Source organism: Tamandua tetradactyla, chromosome 1, assembly GCF_023851605.1.
Source record: "Tamandua tetradactyla isolate mTamTet1 chromosome 1, mTamTet1.pri, whole genome shotgun sequence".
Lineage (NCBI taxonomy): Eukaryota > Metazoa > Chordata > Mammalia > Pilosa > Myrmecophagidae > Tamandua > Tamandua tetradactyla.
This window is the reverse complement of record NC_135327.1, coordinates 210,242,431-210,267,411: the sequence shown is the minus strand read 5'-3', so window position 1 is coordinate 210,267,411 and position 24,981 is coordinate 210,242,431. Positions and strand designations below refer to the sequence as shown.

The window sequence follows — 24,981 nt, the reverse complement described above, 5'->3', positions numbered from 1 at the left end:
CAGACAAACTGGCAGTGTGTTTTTATTCCCTACAGCACAGTGTCCTTTCCTTTCTATCAGGTCCTAGGCATATCCGTCAGTCCAAATAGGAGCTGAGTTTGCAAGCTGACAGGGGATGGAAAGGGCTGGTGGCGCTGATGTCAGAGCCAGAAGACAGTTGTGATTGGATCTAATTAGACTTTGCAGCAGCAAATAGACAAGCTCCCTGCGTAATTGGCTTCAAAGTGGCTGGTGCCAAACAACTAGCAGAGGTGCAAAAGTAGAAGCCCTGCATTTATAGCCTAGATAAAGAGAGGCAGACCGAAGGAGAGCTACAGAGAGCGCTTCAGATGTACGAGTCCGTACCTTTTCACAGTTCTTCCTGCCGATGGAGCACTTAAGCACTGGGGCTCAGATCCGAGGCACTCAGCCCAGCTGAAAACAAGTGAGAGAGAACAATTAGAGTGAGAGAGAGCGAGAGAGAGAGTGAGCGCGCCCTTGCTCGGGTGCTCAGCCCTAAAAAGTGAACACACTCCCTGATTTGCAAAAACAGACGCCTCAGCAGCGGCAGCAACAGCACGAGCAAAAAGAAGGTGAAATTATTTAAGAACTCCTCTCTTTTTCTATTTATTGAATCCCAGCTATGGCATCCGTTTTGGGGAACAGCCGAGGGTCCGGAGGACTAAGTAGTCAACTAAAATGCAAGTCCAAAAGAAGGAGGAGGAGGAGATCAAAGAGGAAAGGTAAGAATCTCTCTTTCTGCACCTTGCCTGCCTGCTGGAACTCTCTACTTTCTTTTTTCCTTTTTCTCTTCTTTCTTTGTGGGGTTTTGTCTGTTTTGAGAAGGTTCACTTGAGAATACTGGTGGGATGTACGTACAAAGCAGAACACGCTGAGGTACAAATCCCTTTGTAAATTGCTGGGAGGGTCGGGGGGGTTCTGCAACCGAGAGTGGACTGTGACCACATAGTAGCCGGCTCAGCGAAAGATCGTTTTTATAGAAGACAGTTTTAGAGGAGGATGAGAGGGAGCAGCAGATAAGGAAAAATTTCTTTCTTTTGACTGAAAGGATGGTTTTCATTATCCAAGTCCCAAAGTCCCCATTTCCTTAACTGCCACTGCCTGTGACCCTCTTAGAGGTACCATTACCACACTGTGCCAAATGAAATACTCACTTGAGCCAACATCAATATAAACCAGGATGAGGGACCTAGTGCCAGATTCTCAGATCCAAATTATCTTAGAGGAAGGAGTGGGCAAAATCCTGGCAGTCGCTTTCCCCAAATTGGCTAATAGTTTTTACTTAGTCTGGCTCCTCGCTGTTTTGTAAACACTGGCACCTGCAAAGAACACAGCACTTGTCCTTGGAGAGATAGGCAGAAATTAAGATATGAAAAAAGAAAAAAGCGCTACATCTTATTAGTAATGAAAACTGTAAGCCATAAAAGGAGCAAAAAAACAGCCTGATGACAGGATGCTGCTGACAAATTGTCGTGTTGTGCCTTTTTATTAATATTCTTGGAGATCAGCCGTATTAAAGTTAATAAATTCCATCACACGGACCCAGGGCTTCTACAGGGGAGGGTTGCTGTAAAATTAGCAATAGCTCCAACATGAAAAGCCAAGTCCTAAAATACCATCATATCCTAAGAGTATTTCACAGAAAGATTAAAAGACTTATCTAATGCCTGTCCTTTCCCACAGAGAGGAACTCATGTTATTGTCAGCTCCTTATTGCAAGTCTGCAGAAGAAAGTTCAATTTTTATCATTATGTGAAATTTGTCAATTAAAAATATGTGAATATAGAGCTTAAAAAAACTGATCTAGTTTTTGAATTTTTTCTAATGCAGAATGCATTATTAGATATGGTTAAGATTGTAAATCTTCCTCAAGAATTTTCATTTTCCTAGTAGCCTAAGATAAGTTTCTGTCAGATCTTCTCCCTCTCTGCTCTCTAACAGTCCCCAAGCCCTTTATTGCTTCTCCCAATAATAGAAATTAGCCAGACTGTTTGAAGACATAAATGTCAATATCAAATAGTCATTAATTATGATTGCATGTCAGGACCGCTGGGAATAAATGTGACCTGATAATTTCCTTAAAAGATTTCCGAGCCTGCAATTTCAGAATAGGGGCAACTGGCAATTCTAATTTAACTCTCAAACTGCTAAAACATATGCTGGCTGTTAACTTTGCAATTTGAAGATTTCATTTTGAATAAGACCTGTTAATGTCTTTCAGAGATTAATGGTGTCAAAAAGTGACTTTGATACTGAGAAAACTACAGAATTTTTAAATGGGTATAACTTTTAAAAGATAAAAAAAAAAAGAAATATCACCTTGTACATTGTACACTTCAAAGTTTTTATATTTCCCTATATTTTTTCTTGCTTAGTCTATCAAAATATTTAAATTTGAAGAATATGAAATGATATTTCACAATAAAGCAGTTTGTAGCAATATAGTATAAGCTGATGGAAATTGTTGCCTTTCTCAGAGTTTAGTTTTTCCCCTTTAAGTATCAGTCATGTTTACTTAGAAGGTATTCAATTTTGGAAGAAAAGAGGATGGCCAAGAGAAGACTCCATTTGTTATAAACTTAACTATAACAATTCAAAATACAGTTTTTTATATGAAAGATTTCCTTGTTTCAGTTATTTTGATTACAACAAGCCACTTAATTTTCATAGCCAAAAAGTGAAGTGAGAAAAGGCAATCAAGATGAGTATATTAATTTCTATTAAATGCAGATTTGTGTTTGGATGAAATTATCTGTGGCATCTGTTTACAGGTATCTTGGTAGGAAAGTCAAACCAAACTGGTAAATATTCAAATATTCCAAAAATTTTTTTGGAAAAAAAAGTTAACAAGTTAAATGTAAGTGATGTAAGTGATCAAAGTAAATAATAATCTAGCCGTCCATGGGACACATTAAATAATGATTTGCATTATCCTGAGACTAGATCAGTTTAAATATCATTCACAGCTGTTTTTCTCTTCTACAGGGAACAATGGTAAATTTAAATAATACTATAGTATTCATGAATCTTAAAAATAATAAAATATAAAATCTTAAGTTTATCATGGTAAAACTATACATTTGTCACAGTTAAAATTCACATGTGAACTTATGATTGTTAAGGGATTTTAGTGAGGGTCTATTGGATACTAAGTAAGGATACTGCTTTTAAGTACACAGTAAGGTCTCTTTTTATATGTGAATAGATAGAATTGACAAAGTAAATATTAATAATTTTTTGCCTATGGTATATATATTGCCACCTATTCTAATGATTTCTAAAGAATCATTTTTGATGATGCCTCATAACTTTGTTTCCTGGTGTGTGAAATTCTACCAGTTTTCTATATATGTGTACTCTAAAAATGGCTTTGATATGATACACTTTTTATTGCCTGATATAATCTGTGGGACCTGAAATAAAACACTCTCTATAGACAAAGCTTAAGTGTGATTTTGATATGATTCTTTCATGATTGTTAAATACAATCCGTAGTCTCTGGTATGAGATATTTCCCTACACAAGGTACTTTTATGGTCACCATGCATGCCACGCAGAAAGCATGGATTTAAAAATAATAAAAGGGAAAAAAAAAACTTACTCACAGAATATGACTTGAGCAGGAACCTGTATTCTTCTCCTAGATAAACTTTAAAGAAGATTCTCAGAATAAACCTTTCCCACTTAACAATCCTCCTTTGGTTATATTATAGGGACCCAGTGCTGAAAATTTAAAAAAAAATTTTGTCTGTTATTTTTTAGTTGTGACTTTCTCTTAGAAATTTTTATGAATGATTTATATTGTCTAAACAAATAAGAAATGTCAACATTTGACTTTTATGTGGAAGAAAGGCAGACAATCGAAAAAAATTGGAAAAAGGACGGGGAAACATCTTTTTCCTTCTGTGGTTAAGGAATATTCATATTCCATGTATCACGTCAGACAAATGCCAGTTTATTCTGCTTCCATTTCATTCAGAGAATTTTAGAAAAGTAATAGTAGCACTTGTGGTTTGTGCAGACTTTACTGCTACCTGTCATCACTAAATACCCATGTAGTTCATTTCTTACAGGCAATACTAAATGATAGCCCATTATTTTGTATTTCTGTGTAGATTTCTAGGTGATTATGCATAACCTAATCTATATTATATGGTTATATTAGGATAAGTTTTCCTTATATTAGAAAGGGGTAGAATGTGTGAATATTATAAAAGGTTTCCATTGATACCAAAGATAATAAAAGTAAAATTTTAATTTTTTAATAGTATCAGAGCAGCCAGGTAAAATAATTGGTAGAATTTATCAAACAAGTAATATATAAGAATAAATCACTTAACAAATCATCAATTAATCTCTGAATAGTGGGATAACTTCAGGATAACACATTTAAGGAATTTTGTATATATATTTTTAATGATTGAAGAGTGGATATACCTATCTTTTGTGTGTCTGTTTTACTTTTTTAGTGTGTATTTTTCCCCAAAGAAGCCATGCATTGACATCAAATGCACTTTCTAAATAAAATATATTTTTGATTATTTGGTCCATTATTATATACAATGTATAAAATGACTGAAATTTCTGGATTTTTTTTAAGTTTCTTTCAAGGTTAGCATACTTGGATACAAATTGGAAAATTACAAATTCAGTTGTTTCCATAAGGTAAACTTGAAGATAGGGTTTTATTTGAGGTATATCAATCATCATAAACTAGAAAAGGGAACTGTGGAGAACTATTTGAAATACTATAAAACACTTATTTGATAAGTCAGTTCAATTGAATATGGACATCAGCACATGCCACTTCTTTCTTTGAGGGATTTGACAGCAAAATAAGTAACCCTTGAAATATAGATGTTGTTCCAGAATGCTTGGTAATACAGAATTTCAGAAAATTGGAAATGGAATTTCAAAAACACCAACACAAGGTAGCTAAATAAAAGTAAACTGATGAGTCACGGCCAGGTAGTGGAGAATGAAGCAGGCTGCTGAATGTTGTGAAATGCAAATAAAAAGTTGGCAAAAGTAATAGAATAAGTAGAGCAGATGGATGGCAGACGCTGGATTGTTTTGAAATGAAATTCCATGAAAAATTAATGAAATAGAAAGATTGTGCTAAGGATGAAGGAAGGAAGCCTGCGTGCTTCTTCATCTCCCTGCAATGCCAAAGTAATAAATGAGCGTGTTTCATCTTGGTTGGTTCAGGAACACAACTCCTGCATGACAGGCTGTGTCATTGTGCTCTGCTATGTACTCCGCTTATCTCGCGTTCTGACAGCTCAAGAGGAAGGGCTGGATTTAGTGAGGAAATTAAATTGATTAAACCGTTAGCCATCATCTAATTTTGTAGGGCTTATTTTTTTTTTCTCTCCCGTTTTTGAAATTAGTATTCGTACTTCCAGTTTCTAGTGACCCATGTAATAACAGTAATTTGAGATTGCTTCTATGGCATTAGATATGATGAGTGAACTTGAATTTAGAATAAAAATATGGAATTCATGTATCCATATCTAAATAGGGGTGATTCAGTTGTTACAGAATTACCATCCCAGCAGCATTATGTAAAGAAATGCAGAATAAGGATATTGCATTTTTCCTTTTCCTCTTTGAGGCATGGAAAGTTAACTCATGCTCCAAAAGGATTCAGTGTTCAATTCTGAAAACACACAAACACTCTCTCTCTCTCTAAAGACAGTTGAAACATTTGAGCAATTTTTATATGTGCCTGCTTCTTTTTCTAAAATGCTAGAAAATGAATTTCATTATTTCTGTAAATATAAACAATCTTGAATAACTGATAAGGCAGAAATAATTATACGTACCTGCTCTTCATCATTTAAAAATACTCTCTCTCAACAGAAGTTGCATTGGTAAATTTGGCTCTTGATTACCAGGAAACATGATTTCTAAAAGGAAAATTTCCATGTGTTAAATAAGATTTTAAAAGCACTTATTCTAGCCATTTCAGAACTGCAAAAACAAAGTGAAATATGAAAAACATAGAAGTCCTTCACAAAAAATTCAGATTGTTGCGTGTTAACGCTGCCCATGTGGTTATATGATATTACAAGAAAAAACAATGCAGTAGTGCATTGCCTAAAGTGCAGCAAAGGCCTCTGGTTCATATTAAATATCTGTAAATCAATCCATATCTAAATTAACCCTATCTTTACAATTAAGTTTTTCCTTCACTTAGATAGAAAAATATGTCTTGCTAAATATCTTGATTATGCAAAGAGAATTGCCTACTTCTAGCTATTAATCTATAATTGATTAACGAATATACCACTATGAAATGAAATGACATCACTTTCGAAAAGAGAAAAAAGGTTCTTTAAAATCTGAATCCACATGTCAATCAAATATGCTCTTGTGCGACTTTAGAATCCAGAAAGGGAAAGATACATTTGAAAATTTAAAAACTGGTACACAAAACTACACTCTTCTACTTGTAAACGTGGCCATCTTAGTCTGAATATTTTTTGTACCAAGGCATCTCTGTTTTCCAATTAAACTTTGAGCTTTTACTTATTAATTTTATTTAAAAGGAAAGGACAGGGGCTGCTGCATCTGAGTTCTTGACTGATTTTGCTTAAGCAACATATAGCAGACATGACCCTTATGTCCCTAAATATACCATCTGCAATGTTTTGGGTGAATCTACTTTCCCAGGAGCCTATCAAAGAATTAGCAATCTATCAATTGATATGTTAGCTTTTTAGGAGACCTGTGATTTCTCTAAAAATTAATTTGGCCATTTGCAAAGTCAACACAATTTTTCTGAAGGATATATATATTAAAAATAAAGAGTTAATTTGACTGTCTGGTTACTCTTCATACACTGTGGATATTTAATCATCTTTTATTCTAGTTATAAGTATTGAGTGGGAAGGGTAGCAAAATAATTAAATTTTATTATTTTATTGATGGGAAATGAATACAATTAGTAACTGGTTTCTGGTTAGAAAATGGCTAGTAAATGTCCTTTTTGTGTTATGAGATACATATATATTGGCATTCACTATCATCTGTTTTAAATCATACAAACTACCAATAATTAATGTTAAAATTTTTGAATTTCAAAAAATAGCAGATAAGTAATATACATTTTTATTCATATTATGGAGAGAATTATACTTGATTAAGGAACCGTGTCCAATAAATGAGGCAATCTTTTAAACACAGAAAAGTAGCATTTAGGCCAAAGATTGAAGAAAATATACTATTAATGCTCAGATGACTTTTAGATTTTAAAATAGTTTCTTTTGAATCCCTAAGAAATGAAATATTTTAATTTTTTTCATGCATTTTTTTTTTCAGCTGTGTGCATTTAAAATTACAGGATTGAAAGTGGTTTCGTTGAGTTGCTTCCGATATAGGGAAAGCAATTAGAGTAGTCATGTTTGTGTAACTGCTAATTCAGTACTAACATGAATATTCAGAGTAGCTGAAACCTCAAGCAGAAAAGATCCAGCTATGCTTCCACACCTAGTGTGATCAAAATTTCCTGCGGATTAGAGAAAGAAATCCAGCAGTGTAGATACAAAGATGAAATAGGACAATTATTATTTTTAATGCAAATATTTGTTCACTCTTCTGTTAACCCTGTTACTTCAAACCTAGTTACATTCATTCAACTGAGCATTTTTATAACTGTGCCAATAGATAATCCATTCACAAAACACTTTTTATAATAAAAAATAAAGGTTTCTTTCTGTCACTGTTTTTTGCTACTGGGATATAACAGCATAATATGATTAATAAAACTATTTTTGCCCATAATATGTTTGTAAAATCTCTTTTCTGTAGTCTCTAATGTAAAGAATGAATCCTATGCTTAAATTATAGCTGGACTCTTTCAGGTAATTTGCATGAAATAGACAGTAATCCTTTAAATGCCTTAACTAAGATGTGCTATGGAGAATTTTATAGATTTAATTAATCTTTGCTGCTCCATTTATTTGAGATGAATCTCTGATTCTTGTTTCCCACGGTTGATAGACAGAAGATCTGTCTCATCATTTTGTAATGTCTTACATGATTTCTCAAATATGCCTTCTCAAACATGGCGTTAAAGTGGTAAAGGAAAGAGTCAGTTCTCTGAATCTGGAGCCTGTCATAAATAAAATGCTAACCAAAGTCAAATCCCTTCTTACATGGTTAAAAACAAACAGACGAAAAGTGAGGTGGCTACTGTGTCTGATAAACGAGACTTGGGAATCATAATAATCTAGTTCAAACAAGTTCAAAGCATTTAGATAGAACTAATTTATTTTTTTTTAGATTGATTTTTTTAAGAAACCAGATTTTGTTAACCTCAGTCCATCTGAAGTAAACAGATTTCCTCTCTTTAAATTAAATGCAATATTTCTTAAAATTTTAATTGCATTTGGAAAAGCGCAATCTGATAAACGACAGAAACATCAGCAAAATAGATTTTGACCTCCTCTAAACCCTAAATCTGGCTGGGTGCACTCATCCTTATCTATAACAGATGCTACTCTTGCATTTGGCTTATGGCTGTAGAAATAGTTGTGTCCTTAAAAGAAATACCAAATCTCTCTATATTAGACTGTGTTCAGGTCTAAAAACTGAAAAGTAAAATTGTATATAAGCACAGACATGTACAATTATAAAAACCAAAAGTCTGTTCTTTGATTTGGGTGATGGGCACAAAGATATTTAAAAAGACTGCCTTTCACTATTCCTTAAGTATATAAAAACCTAGGTGGTCTAATTTAACCACAGGCAGATTTCTTACTTGTGCTTTAACTCTGAATATTAATACTGTGGAGGAAATTTTTAAAGGTCTATCTAGATTCTAACAGAATTCTAACAAATAGTGACTTTTTATCCAAATACATATGCTCCAAGGAAATATTTTAAAAATTCAAATAATTCCATACTGCCAACTTTTTTGCTAAAGAAGGAATAAATAATTTTGAAATAATGATTGTGGTCATATCCCTAGGAAAAAATACTAGAATAATCAATCAGTAACTTTTGAAAAACTCAAAGACAGCAGCAAACTAAGTTTGGCAGCCTTTGACAGATACTGTGCAAAGAACAAATATTGTCACCTCTAAAAGTAGCTTTGATGTGTGGTAAATGTGTTATTCTGATATCCTTATATATTTTCCACTTGCGGGAACTGAAAACAGGAATATATTGAGTATTGATTGAAATTAAGAGAAACAGTAACTTATTAAGCATTCAGGAGGGTAAGGTTATTCATTTTTAAGTCTAACAAATTTAAAAGTTCATATAATTTAATGTAATCATCAGGATTTTTTTAATGGAGTTTTTTTTTTCAGGGATGTTAAACCATGATTTGGACATTTATATTTAGATAATGAATACAATTCAAGTATTCAAAATTTGTACTTGTTATGTACATATTCCTAATATGCGCATCCAATATATAGAGCTAACAGACTACACGTTTAGAGATGTGAAATACATATAAGTATTTATTGAAATATTCTCTTACTCTGAAACAGCAGCAGTTTGATATGTAAACATTTTCAGAAGGGCATTTTTAAAAATACGCATAGAAAAAATAATAACTAAATGTCTAAAAGCACAAATTCCTTGAGAGACAGTGAAATAATGATCATGCTTTGTGATCATGTTTTACAGTACAGAGAAAGACATTAATTGTTTAATTTTAAATTTTTAAGACATCATTTTTTGAATCCCTCTTTGTGTGCATTTCAGTTGATATGAAAAAAAATCTTTTAGTCTTTGGCACTAATAAAAAATGGTCTATCCTTTTATATAATAAAACAAGAGAGAAACAAAAAACCACACTGGTATGAAAGGATTTTAATAGAAGAAGAGAGAGAGAGAGAATAATTTACCATGTCTCGTTCTTCATTCTGTGCCCTGATTAGAGTGCATTTTCCTGCATCTTATTTTAGTAGCTTTCAAGACAGAAAGGGCACTTGATTTAAAAGTATGGGGCATGCGATCCAATTCTGCTCTGTTTGCAATTTTGCCTCAAACATTATATGTGTATTCAGACAAGGACTGTATTTGGTATGTGTAAGTACCATTTATTCATTTGCAAACACATCCCCTGTGCCTACTACGGCCTAAACAAGGAGCTATGCACTACAAAAGACTCAAGGAAAAAAAATGTGGTACCACACTTCTTTTTGTGCTTATATTATCTATGGGGATATAGACATACAAATGTTAAATCAAAACATGGTGGAAAAATAATCTTACCATGACACCAAAATGGTATTAGGTTCTATGGGAAATATTTTTAAGTATAGAATGCTATCAGATCTATTTTCAAAGTTTTATTTCTTTTATTATTTCAAGTGGAAATTCTGTCTAAAACTAATTCAATGAACTATAAATGTCTCTACGTTTCAGAACATTACCAAACATTATTCCTTCCTCAGTGTGAAAACATAATAGCTACTCTTAAAATCTACTGGGAAAAATTGATTTTGTTTTTTGAAATAAAATTTCCTTAAATAAATAATCAAAATACAATAGTAGAAAGAAAAAATTTCTGAAGCGATTGTGTACAGATCAGACGAGTTTTAACAGTTTAGAAAAGGGATCAGTCAACGTGAGGTTAGTACAATAAGCCAACCTTGGTATAATTAAATCTAGGGAAGAATGTGGTTTCTTCAATTCTGGTTTTGTAGAATGATCTGCAGGTTTGAATAGCTGGTGTCACTTTCATATGCATCTTTACTTCTCAAGGACCAGGCCATCATATATATCTTTGTGTTCTGAGAATTTGGCCTTATGACTGTCACATTGTGCAAGATCACTAAATATTGGTTGTAGAATTAACTGTTAGATTTAGGTTGTAAATTTCTAAAAAGGACTCTCTGAATTATTTTTAAACAATATCTATTTAAATTTGAATTTATTCATTGAATACCTTTATGTATCAGTCACCCACTCAGTGGTAGGGATTAACAAGTAACAAAGACTCTGAAAAGTGTTCTAAAATAGTCAGAAAGCAAACCTTAAAATGTCTCTGCCTTCTTGGTTGTCTATGTTGAGGAGATTCTGAGTACATATTATGCAAAGTCCTCCTTTTAGAAAGCTCAGGAAGCATGCTTCTCTCTTTTGCCAAACAAGTGAAGCTGATGATTGACATCGGTGTCTTATTGTAAGAAAGATGAAGCCCTCAGACCCAAACACATTTTTTAAAATCTTGAGATACTTCTGGAGAGATCAGACATTTGAGCACTGGTGCCCCTTGCTATTGACCTTGATGAACCACATTGACTTATTCTCCTCAGCCTCTTTTTCTTGCACTTCTGGTGTGCAAATAATATTTATATATAAGCAAACCCCTCTCTTTCTTGCACTTCTGGTGTGCACCTAATATTGCTCGAGTGCATTGTGACTGTGCAACATGTGGCTGTTTGTCTTTGCTTTGACTCTCCCACACCTCTCACAAAGTGCGTGGTCTTCCGCTTTTCGAAAGGTCCAGACACTGATGTATTTAGCAGCAATTTTTCTTTATGCACAAAAATTCAACTCTCTCCTCATTGCTGAGGACAAACATTGCCTGCCTCTTATAACACGAAACTCTCATAATAAAGATATTGAGTAAGTTATATTACTGACATTTTATTTGCAATATGGTTTGACATGTTTTCCAATCAAGGGTGGAATCTCTTTCATTGGAATTTATATCATGTAGGATACATACTTATTTGTTTAACATAATTGAAGCAAAGTTAATTCATATAGTCATAGGAATTTCTGCACTCACTTCCAGCTCAGTATATTGAACCTATGATACGATGTTCCTTGGTTTCTATACAGAGAACATGTTTCCTGGTCTGTCTTATTTCTTACCTGTTAGAAAATTTAGGAATGATCTTTCTCTCTGTCTCTCTCTCTCTCTCTCTCCTTCTCCCCAACACCCCCTTCTCTCTCCCAATCCTATCCCATCTGAAAAATACAAATTGAGCAGTGGACATACAGAACCTCATTCAAAATGCAACTCTAGAGATAAAGTTCTTTAGTGAGCACTACTTACTTTCTCTGCTTACTTTGGACACGATGTTTACAGCAGTGTGTATACATATATTTACATGTAATAATACTTAGGAAAGTTCTAACGCTTGAACATCAGGGAAACGGTAAAAATGAGAATTGATAAAATTGAAATTAAAAAGTGGATTGTACATTACACACCATTTGTATATATTAATGCAATTCCTACGCAATAGGATTCTGACAATAGTATCCATACTTTTTCACTATGAAAGAGTTTTATCATTAAACAAACGTGGCTAAGAATATTATCCTTACTCTTGACTCATTTGAATTTTCCTTTTTTCTTTCAGTGTTCAGGTTCAGTTGTTCATCTGAAGGGTTTCCCAAGATGCTTTTGATCCGTTTCGCTATTTTGGAAAGGTTATTTATATCAGGGCTCTTATTACTAATATCGTAAGCATCTCAGTGTCTGTTTGAATTCAGTGACATTAACTAGTGTATTTGAAGCAAGTGTCTTTCCTCCAAGTTCTCTCTTGGCCCTGAGAATGGCATTAGTCTTTGCCTAGTCTTGAGGTCTGGTCCATGCAACTCTCACTTAAATGTGCTCTGTCCTGACTACAGAAGCAAAAGGTATGTGTTTTATCCTGATGTGTTTTTTGCAGGATGAAATGACCTTCTGGTTTGGATAGATGTCAAAAACAGTTCCCCTAAACCCAATAGAGAAAAATGAAATAGAAAAAAAAAGATTATATGGCCCTAACTTTGTATAACATAATTGAACACCTCTCTGGTTCCAGAAGCCAGGGATTTTGTTGTTTACTCATATCATAAAAAATAATCAAATTGAATGGATCCATTCTATGGATATGAAACTAGCCCAAGCAGTTAACCAATTACAAGAGAGGGCATATCCTAAAAGATTATTTTAGTTCAGACTGCACTTTAGTGTTTTCAACAGGTCCTTGATTGGACAAGTATAAATCCATAATGATTTGGCCATTAGAACTAATTTCCATTTTGCACATAAGCAAGACAAACTAAAAACTAATAGCTAATACTTATCAAACACATATACTCTTCTAACGACTTAACTTGCATTACCTTGTTTAATCCTCACGATAGCGCTGCTGAGTAATTGCATTTATTATCTTCATGGAGAGCTCAAGTAAATTCCTAGGGCCACATGCTTATGAAGTGGCACATCGGGCTCTACATTGCCTCGCTGATGAAACCCTTGCCTAAATTTCTGCTGCCATTTTCCTAGGATAAGTCTTGCTGTTCCGCAAAGGATTTAGGAGGCTAGAATTTATCACTTTTAAATGGAACTTAAGGACAATTTTCTTCTCTCATCTAGTTTCTTTTTCTATTGTACTATGCAACTAGAACCTTTGCCAGGGTTATACCAGACTATCCTGCACTAAGACAGAGAGCAGAATACCAAAAAGCAGCACACACACCCATTATTCTAGTCCCAGAGCCTCCTGGTGGTCCGTACTTTACAAAACTCAATGAGAGTGATGCTTCTGTCCCCTTAGCGGGGTATTTGTCTCCTATGTCTCAAAATGCTCCCTGAAGTTTGATGCACTTCATGCTTGAGAGTGACGACGAAGCTGGCAAAGATATATGCTTCTAATCTCTAAATTATAAAGGATGTGTTCATCTGCTAATATTATAGTACTCTTCAACATGATAAGGTAGCAAAGATAATGGTGGTTTATAGTTAAAATCATCAATCAGTCAAGCATTGAGTCCTTTACTATGTGATTGATTCTCCATGCTATTTTAACCATATTGTGTGCTATTAAAACTGTATCTTAATCTGTACGATGATTTTAACTATTATAAACTTCACATATATTAAATAACAAAAGGCCTGTCATATATTAGGTGCCCTCCAAACAGACTCTTAAGATAAATTTAGAATAGGAAGGAATTATTGGCCTCAGTAGTCTGTTAGCAATATGAAAAATTCTAGATAGACAGCAAACCACAGTTCTATTCACCTTTAGAAATAATTCTTAAAAGTTTGAACATATGACTAGGATATCAGTGGCCTTTTATCAGAAAGCATCTTCTCTACCACAATATAGACCCAAAAAGCCATAAATTCTATTTTTGTCAACATACTATCTCCAGTAAGTAAGAAATATTTGCAGAATTAGAATTACATAACATCCAGAAATGATTCATGATTGTTTTTTCATAAATGTTGCAATCTAATGTGATAGGATAAAGAGATGCGAATTTTATTGTGTTCTGCCTTTGTTTCCTCCTTTCCTGGCCCCTGTGAAAACCCCTATTTCTAATCTAAAATAATGTGGATTATCACAATTCTAAGACCTACCTTCAACAATTTAAATGGTAGCAGGATAATTTTTCATCTCCCACGCTCTTTCTCCAACTTCAATAGAATCAATTACACAGTTTCCTTATTGAAGATAAAAAGGATCCTAAGAGATCATTAACTCAACATCTCCATTTCACAGATGATGGAAGTGAGACTCCAAGAGGGTAAATGAGTACTTCAGAAAGATAGATAGTGAAAGAGCTTGAATTGGAATCCAGATACTTTCATCTTCTTTGCTTAAGAGTGGACCTGGTCACCCTTGGTGTGAATTGAACACATAGGTACAGAGAGTATGGACAATTAGAGGAAAGGAGCTTTTAGAGTAAGGGTGGACAAAGTACAAAGCCAGATGGTTTGGTCAGTTTAGAGCAAGTTGCCACTTAAAAGACATACCTGGAAGCTTTTCTGCATCACTTTTAAAATGTTGGCACAGAGGCTCTATTACTAGTTACCATAAAAGCTCTGACATTGAGCCCTAATACAAAAGACCGTATAAAGAAGAATTTTAGTTTCTATTTTCAGGAAGATGATGAATAACATGCAACCTAGTGCCTAATGTCTTAATGACTGTATAATATATGCATAATGTCTTAATAACTATATATCATATACATATGAATATTATGTACCTATTTATATATTATCTCCATATTAATATATATCCTCCACTGAGGTTTTACTTGCTTGAGTAGCATCTTTAATACAATTTTCTGGTCTTAATGTTTAAGAAAACGTTCAAGATTATTGAATCAAACTCAGATATGCAATTATCTCCATGTTTCGTAGATGCATATTATATGTATACTAAATTTCAAAATAATCTTTATTGTAAAAAGTGAATCAAAATACTTAAGGAATGCAATGAATTAAGTTTAGAAGAAAATTTTAAATTATATTTCTGAAAAAACAAATAGAATAAAAGGAAAATAATATACTATAAAAAATACACAAAATACCTTATACCATATAGAAAAAAGGCAATTTCGGATGAGCACATTTTTGTTGAAATGGTCAAATTAGTAAATTAAAATAAAACTATTCATTCATTAAAACCCTGGAACTAAATTTGAATATTATAAAATGTATTTATCAGATTAAAATACACCTTATTTTTGTTATTGTGCATCTAGACTTGAAATGGAAACTGAATCTACTACTTGTATGTATATAGTTGTGTATTTGTGTACAGGATAGTTTCCAACCATTTTTAGGCATAAACAATGAATTCAATGTTTCCATTTTTTAGAATGAACTAAAATAATATGTTTAGAGTCTATGCTGTAGAGTCAAAGTCAAAATCAAATTGATACCACTGGTAAACATGTATGTTATGTTTTAAACTGAGTGAGTAAATGGATGAAAAGTAGACTACTGAAATCAATTTGAATGCAGAATGGTCAAATAGGACATCTGAACTTACCACATGATGAATGATCCTGCAAGTGCCAACCTTTCTTTTATAACAAAGAGAGTTAAATAACTGGAATTCTCACAAGATAACACAGTATGTCCCCGCAGTAACAAAGGTGTATTTATCATTAAGAAGAGTAAGTGCAACTCCATCACACACAAATGGATAAAACTACTCTTCTCATTTGTTTAAAATCTTATTTTTAAGATCATTTTCCATAACCATCCTCAGGTAGCATTTCTGGATTTTTAGAAATTCTTTATGAACAAATCACAAATTTCTGGTAATATTTTATTAAAGTGAATTTTATTAAACATATTATATTATATATAACATATTATATTACCCACTGGAATTAGTGATGAGAGTAGCCTGAGAAGATTTCTTTAGTTCCCAACTCCAGTCAGTTATGTGCAATAGAGGGAGTCTCCGAGACTCAGAAATTGGGACCAAGGAAGAGCTGAATTGTGAAAGTGCAAATTATAGCATGATAGGGCATATGAACCACAGATCTAGTACTGAGTGTTGAATGAATCCACTATCTAAACAATATTATATGTGGATTCAATATGGCAGCCAGTATATCTGGCTTGAATGGGCTTTTGTGAACGTCACTGCTTGTATAATAACAATGTATAAAATTCTTTATATGTAAAATTATCTTTCAAGTCCCAAACTGATTTAAAAAGATGTTTTCCTGCAGAAGCTACTTGTAATTTGAGTGACTAAAAATGTGTGTGTGTGTATGTGTATACTTGTGTGCCTTTGCATTTCACATTACAAGTTTGGAAACAGCAAGGTCAGGTTTCCTAGTATAAATACAATCTTTCAAGATGAAACATGCATAGACTAAATTAGAAATTACTTTGATTATTTTATAATTTCAAGCCATTGTTTGATACTTGGTCTTTCTGAATTCTCTCATATCAACATTAACATTTGTTTGGTCTTTTTTAACCTCAAAACACATGATAATCTTTCACCTCCTGCAATATTTTGGTCATTTCTTTCTCTTTTGTGATTTATTGTTTTTTTTAAATGACTTCAATTCTTTATACATTTTTTTTTTCTTGCATGGGCAGGCATCGGGAATCAACCCGGGTCTCCGGCATGGCCAGCGACAACTCTGCCTGTTGAGCCGCCTTAGCCTGCCTTCTTTGTACAATTATTAATAATAGCTAATGAGGTACTATAGTAACTTCATGGTTGGTTGTTCTGCTGAAATCTCTCAAATCTGAAGAAAGCAGAAATCTTGGACTTGAAATTCAAGTTTGTTAATAATCTCTTCCAATATTTCATTCAAATAAGTACTGACTTGACTTTACAGTTATGTTAATTGTGTCTCAAAAAAGTTTCACATATATTTTGGCATCAAAGTATTGGGGAGGGTCAAATAGATAATGAAAGATAAGGAAAAGTAACAGAAAACTTAGAATTTTCTGATACCCTTCTAAATAGAAGCATCCATACAGAGAAAATGCTGCCATATGTGTCAAGCACATATGAGTTATTAAAAGAATAATAAATGCAGGGTTAATTTTCTTTTCTTTCATATTATTTTCTATTCTTTTCAATATTATATTAGCTGTAGTCCCAAGATTTGCCTTGAGTGAACTTTCAAACCGCCACCAATTGTTTCATAGAATGTTACAGGGTTACGTTCAGGTTTGCCCAAATAGTTCCAATTTATACTTGTAGTTGGGACTAATTAGAAATAAGGTCCCATTTCACATTATACGTACCCCAATTTATACAAAATATCATATGGTCACCCGCCCTATAACTTATGAAACAATATTAACTTGTTATTCCATTAAATATTTGAAGATTTCTCTTTTAACAGTTGCTTGTCAAAACAATGTAAAATGCCCAAATCCATAGAGCTAAGGGAGTAAATAAATTATTTTGTGGATATTACATTTCAACTGAAAGCCATTTTTGAAGTGCAGATTTGAAAAATTACAAAAAATAACAGAAAAAAATAAATGATTTAAAATCATGAGCTTACCAAATTGGGGAGCAAAAGAAGAGATGTACATTAAATGCTGATACCCTGGGATGTTACAGAAGATTCTTGAAACAACTGACAAATGAAAAATATAAGCTTTTTTTGTAAATTATATGTTGAAGAAAAGTAGGTAAATCTTCCTCACTATAATCAAAGCTTATTTTCAAAGTTTCCTTATTATGAATAAAATGAGAATAAAAGAAGTGTTTGTCCTCACAACAAAACACACACAAAACAGTCTTCTTACTGTATAAGCATTCCTCTTCATTTAAACCACTGTTTCTCAATGTGCAAATCTTGGGTACTAAAAAGGCAAAAGCTGAGTTTCCATACCAGGATTATAGAATCAAAAATTGCATAGCACAGAGTCTGATTTCACATTTTAAATGAGGTCTCCAGATGATTCTGCTGCCCAGTAAAGTGAAGTACCACTATTTAACCTTTACTAGCTTCATCTTACCAGCTCAGATTAGGCATCATATACTCTGAATTTACTCCCAAATGTGAGTATTTATGAACACTTCTCTTACTGCCTTTACTCCTTCTACAGAGATTACACACCCCTTATTTGCTAGCAGTGAGTGAGTCATAGGGACAACTCAGTTGCCACAAACCAGAATTTGCTTAAGGTATTCACACACACACATGCGCACACACACACACACACACGCACACATGTGTGCATGCAGAATAGGGCAAGATGTCCAGGTAGGTGAAGCATATTTCCCAAAGGTTTTCACAAGAGATAGTGCAGACTCAGGAAAGTTTGACAGGAAAGAGACTTTCTGGATAATTCTTTCATAAATATCAAGTCCTAGTCACAAAACCAGGTACATGGCCCATCAGAGAATCTCAGCTTTAGAATCAAGGAAGTGGGACAAAATATAATTTTCTCCAAAGATTATTCATATGCCATTTACACAATTTTTGCCTTAACTGTGTATCACCTTTACTATTATGTACTAAAATATTTTTCTTAAAATTAATTGTAGCCTGGAATTTTTCTTCTTTTTTTTTTTTTTTTATTTTTTTTTATTTATTTATTTTTTTTTATTAACGGAAAGAAAAAAAAAGAGATTAACACAACATTTAGAAATCATACCATTCTACATATGCACTCAGTAATTCTTAACATCATCACATAGATGCATGATCATTGTTTCTTAGTACATTTGCATCGGTTTAGAGGAACTAGCAACACAACAGAAAAAGATATAAAATGTTAATATAAAGAAACGAAATAAAAGTAGTAGTAATAGTAAAAAACAACAACAACAAACAAACCAACAAGCAAACAAAAACAAAAAAAACCCTATAGCTCAGATGCAGCTTCATTCAGTATTTTAACATGATTACTTTACAATTAGGTATTATTGTGCTGTCCATTTTTGAGTTTTTGTATCTAGTCCTGTTGCACAGTCTGTATCCCTTCAGCTTCAATTACCCATTGTCTTACCCTGTTTCTAACTCCTGCTGAACTCTGTTACCAATGACATATTTCAAGTTTATTCTCGAATGTCCGTTCACAACAGTGGGACCATACAGTATTTGTCCTTTAGTTTTTGGCTGGATTCACTCAGCATAATATTCTCTAGGTCCATATCAACAAAACAGAAAATGACAAGTGCTGGAGAGGATGCGGTGAAAGAGGCACACTTATTCACTGTTGGTGGGAATGTCAAAGGGTGCAACCACTGTGGAAGGCAGTTTGGCGGTTCCTCAAAAAGCTGAATATAGAATTGCCATACGACCCAGCAATACCATTGCTAGGTATCTACTCAAAGGACTTAAGGGCAAAGACACAAACGGACATTTGCACACCAATGTTTATAGCAGCGTTATTTACAATTGCAAAGAGATGGAAACAGCCAAAATCTCCATCAACAGAAGAGTGGCTAAACAAACTGTGGTATATACATACGATGGAATATTATGCAGCTTTAAGACAAGATAAACTTATGAACCATGTAATAACATGGAATTTTTCTTCTTATTGTTATGTTTTTATTTATTTGTGCAATCATTCACTTGGTTTTTTAATCAGCTTTTTTTTTCTAAGCTCTGTTTGCATACAATTGATGGTTTGGTGTCCCTCCTTTATATTTTTCTAATTCTCATTAAAATATAATATGGTGATTTAATTTTCAAAACTTTTTTCACATACTATCCCAAATCAACTTGCAAGCCTCTATTAGTCAACATTATATTGGGAAAGACTGGAATCACTCCTAATACAGGATTTCAGAATGGAGATGAAATTAGTGACTAGACATCCATCCCTATAACATATAAATGCTGATATTATTTCTGCCTCAAAATTGGTCTGAAACTCAGGCTAATCTCTATCTGCAAATGGGAAGATCCCAGAGACTTACCAAAAATTAAAACAATAAAACAAGCAAGCAAAGAACAACAAAAACACACAACCAAACCCAGGGAGAGAGAGAAAATTTTGCTTTCTAAATCATGTTTAGTAAGTCCCTGCTTCCTACCATATAAGAACAGGGAAAGGTTATGAAGAAGTAAAATAATAGTGTTTGACTAAGCACACTTTAAAAGAAATTTTAGGAGTTCCCTTAATTCCATATGTCCCAGTGTGAATTAAAACAATTGAATATATTTTTATGGTTATCCACAGTATCAGCATATGAAAACCTTGGGACTCAGTTTCAAGACTTTTTAAATGATTAAAATTATATCATAATATTCTTTCCAGTAGGTCATTGGTATTTATGAGACATATCTCCAGAGACTTGTGAATCCTCAAATCTGCGATATTTTTATGGCATGGCATTTCTGCCGTAGAATGAAGAAAAATAAAATTTTCAAATAAAGTTTAATCTATGTGCAAGATATCAATATAGGTTTTGTTTTTTAAAAAGTTTGCAATATTTTGATTTATATTAATTTAAATAAAAAAACATTGTTGTTCTGTAAGACTTCTCAGTGCTAATGCATATTGAGAATCCCCAAGGCAAGGAAAAGCATACTGTATTTTCCAAACTTACTTCAACCTTAAACAACTTTTTTGGGGAACATGCATTAATGACTTAGCAGTAGTACTCCATTGAATACAGTTTGGGAAATGCTCAAATAAATGATTATTAGTGAAATTGTCACTGGCTCTTTCACAGTAGAACCTGCTACTAAAAATCTGAATTGCAATTTTTAATTTATCTAAAACTTTTATTTTTCTCCTTAAGAGCTATGATACTTTTACACCCTTTAACACTTTTCTTCATTGCCATCACCAGCTACTTTGGATAAATGTTTGTCAGATTTAGGGTTATTTTTTTGACTATCCAGAATCTAACTCATCTTCGTAACTGGGGTGGGGGAGCCAAAGGAGCAGGTCAGTTTCTCTGTTCTTGGCAGGGGTATGCAAGTGGTTCATGTAAACTTGGCCCGTCATACGGCCCACAAAATTATGGATCTGGAAAGAGTTATGCAAATAATAACCCACAGGTAGCATTCATTTGAAGCCATGCCATTATCCAGTAACGATGTCCAGAGTCTGCTTCTAGCAGCTGGAGGAGAGAAGAATGGTGGCACGGATGGCCAGCGACGGAGGCACCCAACCTGACTGTTCCTGGCACTTATAGCTTCAGGAGCCTTCTGGAGCACCTCCTCATTTTCTCAACTGCTCCAGGCTCCTGTTAATTATATGAGCCCCCTATATACTTCTAATAAATGCTCTTTTTTGCTAGAAAATAATGGGTTCAGTTTCAACTGCTTGCAAATAAGAACTAGCATATTATTTTCTTTTTAGGATCTTTTAAAATAATAGAAAAAAGCAAAGAGTGGAAAACACATTGTGCTAAGAAGAGAATGCTGAGCCTGTACAGCATCCTCTAGGACACAATTCAATTTCTGAGTCAGGATACTTACAAATTACTATATTTGCTAGATTTGGGGGGTTAATTTTCATATAATTGAAACCACAAATGTGATATCCACTTTTTAAAAAAAAATGTAATTAAATTTAGTAGAAAACACCTTAAAAGTTTCTTAATCAATCAAAATCCATTATCCATGTGCTAGAGGAAATATTAAAAATGCATTTAATGTTTTCATTTTATTTTTAAACCCTACTTACTTTCAAAGTGAATTGTATACGATTACCGCAAAAGACATAGATGCAGTAAAACTTTGCAAATGAAAATACATTTCAATATCGAATGGAAAAATTTCGGGAGATACATGACTACAGCAACTGAGCATTCAAGTGCTGGGCTTCCTGGTGACCAAGGCAAAAAAGGAAACAATGAATTGGAGACTCCTTTTTTGTAATAAAAGCAATCAAGCCAGGATGTCAAACCACAGGGAGGAAAAAAATTAGGCTGTCGCCTTAGGAAAATATGAGAGCAGATGTAACTAATTGGATATTATGGAATAAAAGAACCTCATTAGGGCTTTGATGAAGCATCTGGTTTTTAAGTAGCTGGTTCTGATGGACTGTCCAGGAAGAGAGGGATATAAAATGCATAACTGGGTTAGCTGAAAGAGCCCACACACTGCATGGAGTCACTTCTTTGATTTCCAGGCTGGTATAGTATTCCAAGTCCATAAAAGCAGTTACTAATCTACCTATTTTCTCTGGCAGGTGAAAATGTATCTCATAGAATGTAAACTGGATCAAGTTATTTAATATGATTTGTAAGAAGGGTGCTTGGACCCACACCTACTTTTTTACTAGTTAAGGCTGAATTTTAAGGTTAACACTTTTACCCTCACAGATTCTGAAAGATATTAAAGGGGTATTGACAGAGACTAAATGCATTGCCAATAAGCCAGTTTTGACAATCAGATTAAAGGCTGCATGCAGATGAGATATGCTCATTAGATGAATTATTACATCTCATTTAGCTTTGATTTTTAATAAATGAAATAAAGATTAGCAGTTAGCCTAAAAACATAGTGTACCTAAATCTTGTTGACCCCTTTTGCCATGTTTTAAATTAAGTAATCCACACCTGTTTATTGAGACATTTCACAATGTTAATCTCAAACTAAATTTAATCATATGACCTATCTTCCTCCTCGTGCAAAGATGAAGTGGGACACTGACTTATAAAGCCTTCAAATCCTAACCTTCAGACTTTGTATAGACGCTTCTGAAACTTGATTGTTTTTGTTTGTCTGGCTACTATTCTACCCCAAGAATAACTTTTTTTCTCTTAAATGTCCTCCACACATATTGTCCCACTGATTCTGGTCAAATTTTTTTTAAGCAATGGGGCATTTTTAAATTAAAATCACATGTGGAATATCCTTATGGAAAACAAAAACCTAAACTTTATAAATCCTTAGAATTGTAGGAAACATATTTGCAAACTGTTGATTTGCCAAGCATTTTAACCTTATCCAAATTTGCATTTTAGTTATTCTTTTATAATAAGTTCATATCCCATGTCTTCAACTTAGCTTACTTAGCTTTCTCTATTTCTTTATGGAATTGAGTAATTGTAATATATTAAAAATTAGCTTGAAAATGACAAAGAGCATCACTTTAATTCTTCATCTTCCCCACAGGATCTGGGTGTAGAACTTCTACAGTAGGAATTCAGTTAACGCATATATATTGAATATTGCTTAATTTCCTTCTTTAACAGACTTCTGCACATGAGATGCTAAGGTCCACCTATAATTTTTTCATATATCACCTCACCTGAAATGCTTATTTATCATTTGTTTTTGGCCAAACAAAAGGCTTTTTCCATTAAATGCTCTTTAAAAGCCACTAGAAATCTTCTACTTAAAAATCTTGTAACAGTCCCATTGCATATATGCAACAATTATATTTCTATGTTTCTATTTACCATGTACAAATACCCTGTTCCTTTTCCCTCACCTACATCAATCTCCATACCCGGCTATCTGCTCATCACATTGTAATATGCTAAAAGCTATGCAGCCTGACTTCATGTTCCTTCCAAATTTCCATATCAGGACAGTTCTACGTCTAAAGTAGGTGCTGGGCGGGCCACAGGGGCTCAGCAGGCAAGGACGCTTTGCCTGCCATGCCAGAGGACCCGGGTTTGATTCCCGGTGCCTGCCCACATAAAAAAAAAAAAAAAAAAAGGTAGGTGCTGATCAGTGATGCTGAAGATTTGGTTTGAGACTCTGCACCATTCAATGTAAGACTTTTCTGCAATAGCTAACTTTGCCTTTGGCACCTCCCATTCTCTCCCTGCATCCTTCCCATCCCTGGATTGTGTTCTGCCCTATAGCCAGTGTCTTCAGTCCAAGTTCTGATGGCCAAAGTCCCTTACTTAGTTCTGTCTCCTTCCTTCTAGATTTTTTTCTCCAGCTTATCACTACTGATATCTGACATCTGCTAGCTGACAAATGGGAATGATTGGATAGGCTATTTCACAGGAATCAGTAAACCACAGATGAAAAATGTTTTTGCAGCTATATTTTTGTTTAGTCCTTTTTCCCAGTGTGATTAAAGTACTGGTGATTTTAGATACCAACAGTAGAACTATGAGAGAAATCTTTCTGGGAAATGTTAAAGAGGAATCCTTCTCAGTGCCCCTCAACTTATATCACGTAGCAACTACCAACACTCTCTATGTGAATGTGAACCATGCTTTCTGCCAGGTTCTTTTTCACACTTATTTCTTTGTGTGAACCATAGTCAAAGGAAAAGAAAATAAAAGAATGAATAATATAACTGATTTCTTACCTTTCTATCAAAACAGAGTCCATCAAATGTATTAATATTTTCCTTCATAAGAATTGACTGAATTCTTTCTAAAAGTATTCATTTTTATAAGGTGAACAACTTTTGCAACTCTGCTTGGAAAATGGCTATGTTGTGTAAAGCAGCATTTTTTGAGCCCCTCTTGTGTGCCAGGAGCTGTATGGTTGTAATAACAAAATAGTCATTTTCACTTAGGCCTTGTCCTGGAGGGACTTAGAAGATTGAGTTTGAGAACTTCTGTTTTATACACAGCTTACAATATTATGATGGTTATGAGGATTTCATCCTTATTTTATTATGAATGTGTTTGTATATATGCATAAAGCAAATATCTTTGTTTTCTCCCCTATCTTATCTCCTTATCATATAACATAACTTTTATTAATTTTATGTCATAGTATTTAATTTACAGGGTATCAGGTTTAAGAATGAACATTACCCAAGGAGTTGCATCCTCTTCTGAGGACAGGGTTAGTGTATTTCCATTTGTATACAGGACAGTTGAATTATGTTAGGACAAAAGT

At 33.7% G+C, this 24,981-nt stretch overlaps 1 protein-coding gene across 2 annotated transcripts in view; it reads left to right on the top strand.

The window, feature by feature from the left end:
- The first annotated feature begins 239 nt into the window (after positions 1-239).
- The window catches only part of ADARB2 (adenosine deaminase RNA specific B2 (inactive)), a 609,938-nt gene continuing 585,196 nt past the window's right edge, over positions 240-24,981 (top strand). The window contains exons 1-2 of one of the 2 annotated variants that reach the window (XM_077165443.1): positions 240-424; positions 621-722. In XM_077165443.1, the coding sequence (XP_077021558.1) occupies positions 623-722 (100 nt within the window). In that variant the 5' untranslated portion in view covers positions 240-424; positions 621-622. Of the gene's footprint in view, positions 723-24,981 lie in introns of both variants that reach the window. The other variant, XM_077165452.1, reaches the window with a different exon arrangement.